The sequence below is a fragment of the Parasteatoda tepidariorum genome, chromosome 3 (genome assembly GCF_043381705.1).
Source record: "Parasteatoda tepidariorum isolate YZ-2023 chromosome 3, CAS_Ptep_4.0, whole genome shotgun sequence".
Lineage (NCBI taxonomy): Eukaryota > Metazoa > Arthropoda > Arachnida > Araneae > Theridiidae > Parasteatoda > Parasteatoda tepidariorum.
The window spans coordinates 102,241,768-102,249,156 of NC_092206.1; the positions used below are offsets into that span (position 1 = coordinate 102,241,768).

The 7,389-nt window shown below is 30.3% G+C and overlaps 1 protein-coding gene across 1 annotated transcript in view; it reads right to left on the reverse strand.

The window, feature by feature from the left end:
- The window catches only part of LOC107437251 (P protein-like), a 78,620-nt gene that overhangs the window by 51,426 nt on the left and 19,805 nt on the right, over window positions 1-7,389 (reverse strand). Inside the window, exon 5 of the mRNA XM_016049183.4 lies at window positions 2,002-2,114. Coding sequence (XP_015904669.2) covers window positions 2,002-2,114 — 113 coding nt within the window. The remainder of the gene's footprint in view (window positions 1-2,001; window positions 2,115-7,389) is intronic.

Genomic DNA, 7,389 nt, shown 5'->3' on the forward strand with positions numbered 1-7,389 from the left:
GAGAATCGATTTATTTTTATTGAGAATAAAAAGAAATTTAAATTGTTTAACTTTTAAATTTTTTTATTAACACAAATATCAAAATATGTGAGCATTATTTAATGAAGATTGTAGATATAGAGGCATCTCTAACAATACTTTTAATAAATGCTCAATTATTAAATCATTTGTCTTACATTCAACAAGTTTTGCTTTAAAAAAAGGGGGCGGGATTAAGTTAGTTTTTGTTCCATATTTCACAAATAATTGCACAAAATAAAATTGATATCAAAGTTATGAAAAAAATCTATTGAAATTAATATAGTATATAATTTAGAATAAAGAATGTGAGTCTTGGTTTAAAAAAAGAAAACAAAATATTGTGCGTGTTTTTGAAACAAAATTCTTTAAAGAGAACATTTTAATAATTAGGCGTGTTGCTTTCAAAATATCTGTGTTTATATATATGTTTCGGTGAAACACCGAAATCTGGAGAATGTCGACATTCACTGGTGAATGTCAACATTCACGTAGTCGCTATGGTGAATGTCCGAAATATTTGTTATATCCAATTTTATATTAATTTATTCGTTAATATTATTATATTTATTTGATATATTTATATTTATTCTATATTTTAATACTTACTGACGATAGATTAGAAGAAACATCAGTGTTTGGAGTATCGGGCAAATATATACCGGGCAATGGCACTTGACCTTAAAAAAACATCAGTGTAGGGTATACCGGGCAAATGTATACCGGGCAGTGGCACTTAACCTTAAAAAAAACATCAGTGTAGGGTTAAAGTATCGAATAAATGTAATTATATCCACGAATAAATTCATATCAAATCGAATGTAATAAATATTTCGGACATTCGCCAAAGCATATCTGTGATTGTCGACATACACCGGTGAGGGTCCGAATGTACAAGAATGTAATGAAATATTCGATCTTTTACCGACGTATTTGGTGTTTGTAGACATTCACCGGTGAAAGTCAACAACCACCGATTTCGTTCTTTCGCCGTGACATATATCTAAAAATCTAAGTCAACAACTCAGATTTCTCTTATTTTAATTTTTAACTTAATATTGATAATAGAGTAAATATTATAATGTATCTTTGAGCACATAAAATAATTTATTTAATCTGGAATGAGAATAACAGAATACATTTTTATGAGAATAAATTTTGTTACCATTGAAAACTTTGAAACAAATTATTCCTTACCTTGGATTACACATTTCAATACTTAATATTTCGAAATCAAAAAATTACATGTAATCAAATTACATGTAATAAANAACTCTAAATGTTTAAAAAGTAATTGACCTTCCTTTACTCAGAAATGAAAGATTTTTCAAATATTTAAAGAAATATCAAAAATCAATTAAAAATTTCAAATAAATAGCTGTATTTTCTAAAAAATTGAGAAAATTTATGTCGGAAGCTAGTTTTATTATAATATTTATAGTATCAATTAGTTTAAAATAAAGGGTCGAATTTTCTAGTTCTGAGATTGGGTTCCGATATTCGAAAAACTCACTTTAAATGAATTAACTGTTTTGTTTAAACTCTAAATAAAGTCATGGAATCAGCCTTAAAAGTTAATTTCCTCAGATAAACTTCTTTTTCTCTCTCAAAATACTAAATAAGGCCTCCAAATAGTTTATTGTCGAAAGTGGTCGAAATGTAAATGTTATAATGTAAAATGTAGCGAAAGGTGAAATGTCTTAATGTCATTTTTAATTTTTGCGTTTTGCATCACATCTTTCGAATTAATTATAATGTAATTTACAAATAAGTCAAATTTCAGAAAACTTATTTATTAACTCATTACTTTAAACATGGCTAAAAGTTTCCATTAACGCAGAATGCAAATCTATAATTTATTTATTAAATTCTTCCGTTTGGTTCCCCATCATAGTGAAGGATTAAAAGAAATAATTGTTCTAATCAAGTATAAAATCATATTTCTTTGAAATGTCTTAAAGCAGAAGAAAAAATAGAGTTTACCAGTCAGATATTTCATTTTTCTTTAGTTGAAAGTCATGTTCTAAAATGACGGGTTCCACCTCATTTTCCCGAGAATTTTCTGCTACATGAAGAATCCACGGTGTTGATACTTTCTGAAATATATTTAGGAGAAATTATTATTATTTCTTCCGTTCATTCTGCTGTCTAGTTTACGAAGCGATACTCTGATTAGTACAATAATTTCATTATTCAATTTGTAATTTTTTTTTTCTACATCGATTCCTTCCATATATTAAAGTGTCATTTTTTTTTCATCCGTTGTTTTTCTCAAAAATTGATAAATTCCCTTCTGCGCAGTACGAAGAAGAATAAATTTGTGCTTTCGCAAGCCTTTATTTTGGATTAAAGTTTTCCGTTTGAGTTGTCAAGTTCTAAATATATATTTTTTAGTTTTTATGAACTTTAAAAATAACTCGGAAGAATAAATTGATTTTATGTCAAAAACCCATTTAGCATTTAGATGATCGGGAGAATTTTCCGAAATTTTAATCAAAGGAAAAAAATATAAGAATGTCCAAAAGAACTTAACGTACACCACCCATTCATAAAATATAAGCTTGAAAAACTAGAATGAGCTGCTATTATCGTATGAGTCAAGCTCTTTCATTTGAGAAAAGGAAAACCATATGATCGATAAAACTCGTGCGATAGAATCATATCTGTAAAATTAAAGCAAAATATCATTTCTTATACATTTCTCAACCTATTTTTTTTTTCAAATAGGGTAACAAGATTCATGAGCTCTACTTAATGACTCCCTTTGAAGACCAAAGAAAGAGCTTTTCAAGGATTTAAGTAAGTGATTTACCTGCGTACAGAACTACCTAAACAAAAGTGAGTTTTATTAAGAGCTTATTGCGTGCTCTCATTAAGTATTTATATTAGGTTAGCTCAACTAAAATAAATGTTGAAAATTTCACGACGTCAAAGAATTTATATTTTAAAAGGTAAAAGAAACTATGTGTTTCTTTTGTTGATACATTCTTTTCTCAAATTTTTCATTTGTAAATAATGTAAAATAAAGTATAAATGCAATTCAAGTTCGAATACAATAAAATTGAAGGCTGATTTAGGGAGAAATTGGGACAAAGTTTGACCATCACAAATTAAGCAATACTCTATGTACAGCTAACCTTTCTTTTGCGGTGTTGAACATTTATATCATTTTTTACTAAATTTAATCATGTAAAGTCGTCGCCGTATGCATGACGTCGTACTAAGTGCCGATCCATCAAAATGATTCATAGCAGGCTGAAAAAATAGAACTAATACCGCGATGATCAAAAATGATGACTACCATTATTAAATATTTTCGATAATAATATTGCATGTTTAAAAACCCTCTGTTTAATATATATATATATATATATATATATATATAACAGAGGGTTTTTAAACATGCAATATTATTATCGAAAATATNATATATATATATATATATACATACATATACATATATATGCGTGCGTGCGTGTGTGTGTCTGTGTGTTACGGCCAAAGCCCGAATTCGGCCACTTCGCGAAATGGCTAAGAACGCTGTAAATTAGCTGGCCAATGTCCAATATTTTCTTGATTTCGGGAATTGGCCGTCCAGACCGCGAAGTGACATGGAAGGATCAGCCAAAGTTGGAAGAAAAAATCATTGACACGTATTATTGGCTCTGTATAACCATTACTTCATTCTTTAAAAATTATTAACCGCGGTACCCGCAGCAAAATGCCGTGGGATGTGGCCATTTGAGACAAAGTAAAAAATTAAATTTTAATTTAAAAACTTGTTTATTTTTTATATTTTTAAATTAGAAGGTTTATATTTTTAAATTGAAAAAGAGAACAAAAAGGGCAATATTAGCAAATTAACTTTTTAATAAAACAAATATTAAAAAATTGTGGTCCCACCGTACCACACGGTATGTGAAAAAACATACCACTACAATTTTTTTTTCTGTAAAGTAAAAGTTATTTGAAATACAAAAGATGTTAAAACGTAGTAAAATGGTCAACATAAAAAATTTGCATTCTTGACTGGGCATTCTTGAATGAGCGCATCGCGTTTTGGCCGGAACATCGTGTACACTTCGCGAAGCGAAGTGGCCGGACTTTGGGCTTTGGCTGTAACATATATATATATATATACAGTGATCTCTCACTTATGCGCGGCGCAAAAACTTTCTCACTTTGAAAAGGAGGGGTCTCAAAATTGTAGCATATTGCCTGTCATAAGAATTTTCATCCTTTTGACATGTTTTTCTTAGAATGCTCTCGTTTTTCTTATCTTTGTGTGGTAACAACCCTCGTTTTAAGGCCTTAAATGACTCCCCTACTGCTTTCCTCTTTTTTCTCTTATCCCTATTGTTCAAATTCCAGGAACACATTTCACTTAGAGGGGTAAAAAGAGGGATCGCTGTTGTAATTGAGGTAGGTAAAACTGACAGCCAATGGAAAATGTTAGTGCGAAAACCATGTGACATCGTCGACTAACTGAAGATTGTCGGTGTTTAGTTAGATACTTACTTTTCAGCATGGCGAAGAGAGCAAAATTGTCACTTTAATTTAAAATGGATGTAATAAAAAAATTCTTTCATCTCGAAAAAGGCTTTGGCGGAGACTTTTAATGTCCCCGAATCAACGTTAAGAGGGATTTTAAAAAATCGAGAAGCGATTTTAATAGCTAATCAAGAATGTGGTGTGCAATCGAAGAAAAGAAGCAGGATTCAAGGTGGGAAGTACGAGGAATTTGAAAAAGTTTAGTTGACATGGTTTAAAGAATCTCGTGCTTCAAACATTCCCATTAATGTTGAACTCTTGAGAGAGAAAGCTGTAGAGTTGTCCAAGAATTTTGATATGCAAAACTTTTCAGCATCTCACGGATGGATTGAAAAATTTAAAAACAGACATGGTTTAGCAACTCGTGTCCTTTCTGGAGAAAGTGGAAGTGTCAGTGAAGAAACTGTTCAACAGTGAAAGGAGCAATTGGCCACTTTAATAAAAGGATGCGAACTAAAAAACATCGACAATTGCGACGAAACAGGACTTTTTTTAAATGATGCCAGACAAAACTTAATCATTTAAAGGAGAATCATGTCATGGGGGGAAGAAAAGTGAAGAAAGGTTAACTGTCTTGTTATGTTGCAACGCTGATGGCTCAGAAAAATTCACACCATTAGTCATGGGATGATCAAGCAAACCGCGATGCTTTAAGAATGTGAAAAAGCTCCCATGCGACTATAGTAGCAATAAAACGGCGTAGATGACAACGAACATTTTTTTGGATTTCCTTCATAAATTTGATGAGAGAAAGGAAAAAGAAAAATTAAAAGTTCCTTTACTCATGGATCAATGCCCTGCTCATCCAAAAGACTTACCGAATTTCAATAACACGAAAGTTGTTTTCTTTCCTGCAAATTGCACTAGCAAAATTCCACCCTTGGATCTAAGCATCATCCGTTGTGTAAAAGTACACTATAGAAAAACTTTAACTCGTCGTCTTTTGGCTGCCATGGAAACAAAACTTCAGGCAAAAGACGAGCTAAAGCAAATCACTGTCCTTGATGCAATGCACATGATGTGCTCATCAAGGAGAAGCATCACAGACAAGTGTAATCAAAACTACTTAAAAAAAGCGGGATTTCTGCTTCCAGAAGAATCTGAATGTGAAGAGCCAGAGCCCGAAAATGAAAACGACATTAGCGAAGAGGATTGGAATACTGTGTCTGGTGGAATGGGTAATTGTACTTTCAACGAATTCGTTGAAGAAGATGAGCATTTAATAACGGCTCAAATACGAGATATTGCAGAAATTGCAGCTGAAATAAATGGTGACGAGAATGATGAAGAGATAGACGACATTGATGAAGAAGATACCGCAAAAGTTCCCCCAACTCACACAGTCCCTTTACAGGCACTAGAATCTCTGCGTGATTATTTTCAATTTCATTCAGGAAATGAATGAACTTTTTCAAATCTTGAAGGCTCTTTTTGAAAACTCCCGAAAACAAAAACAAACCTCGATTGTAAATTATTTTGTGAAAAATTCATAATTGGAATAAAAAATTAAATTTGGGTTTGTAAGCATTTTAATTTTCCTCAACTTATTAATTTATAGTTAAACCCAGATAGCAAAAAGCTATGATCTAATATTAGAAAGATGCAATATAACTGCCGTGCTAGAAAACGCAAGACTCCTGAATCCTATCTTCTAATATTACAACTAATATTATATAAAATTAAATAGTATTCGATCTAACATTCGAAATTTCAAAATTATCATCTATTTCATTATTTTGGTCCAAAAAGAGCCACATTTTTGCGAAAGGTTATCCCATATTACTAATAAATAAACATTTATTTATGAAGGAGAACGATAAATTAAATATTACTTAAAATATCATTTTCAGCCAATGCAATTTTATGGCAGAAAGTGCAAGATAATATTAGTGGTAGTTTGCGAACGATTGAACTCGAAAAATTTTTTCAACTGCTTATGTTGAGTTGTAACTCCTTCATGCTTGTTCATAAGACAACCTCGCCATCTTGTTTTCGCTCAGCAGATTTCGTTTCAACTATTCAAGGTATTTATAATTTAGTAGTTTTTTGTAAACTTTATAAATTTCAATGATAGTTACATGATAAAGTAGTATCGTAGGTAATGTTTTTCCTTGAGTTAAAAATCAGCTAGAAAAGTAATTTAAAGCACGATGTGTTTGAGATTGTAGATGTGGTAGAAACATTCAGTGTACTTAATAAACTTGACCGCTAAATTAAAACATTTAAAAATTAATTTATTGATCATGTATCCAATAAAGTCAGTAAATATTTTGTACTGTGATCATTACTGTTCACTCATAGTAGTTGAAACGTATTGTCTAGCTGTAATTAATAAGTAATGTTTTTCTGCAAAAATGAAAAAGACAAAAGTAATTGTCTGTAAACAAATTAGCCGTGTTAAATCAAAATATATATATAGCGCAGTTAAAATCATTATATTGTAGAATGTTTAAAGTTTAATACAAACAATATTGATAGCATATTAAAATTTCATGTTTAAAATATTGTACTACAATGAATAAATTGAAAATTTTTATTTAAATATAGACTAATTTTTATTTGAATATAGACTAATCTGTAAGTTTTTGATGCATCATGATTTATATTAATTTGTAAATGATTAAAAAATAAGCAATAATATGGTCTATTCAAAATGGTGATTATGGTGAATGTAGAGCTTTGATTAAATTATATATTTTAAATAAATTCCTATTAGAAACAATCTAATGCTGAAAGAATTTAGTTAAACTATAAGAAAAAAATTATTTGACAAATGTTGGGTATGCATACTGTCTGTTAAAGAATGCTATGTCAAAATAT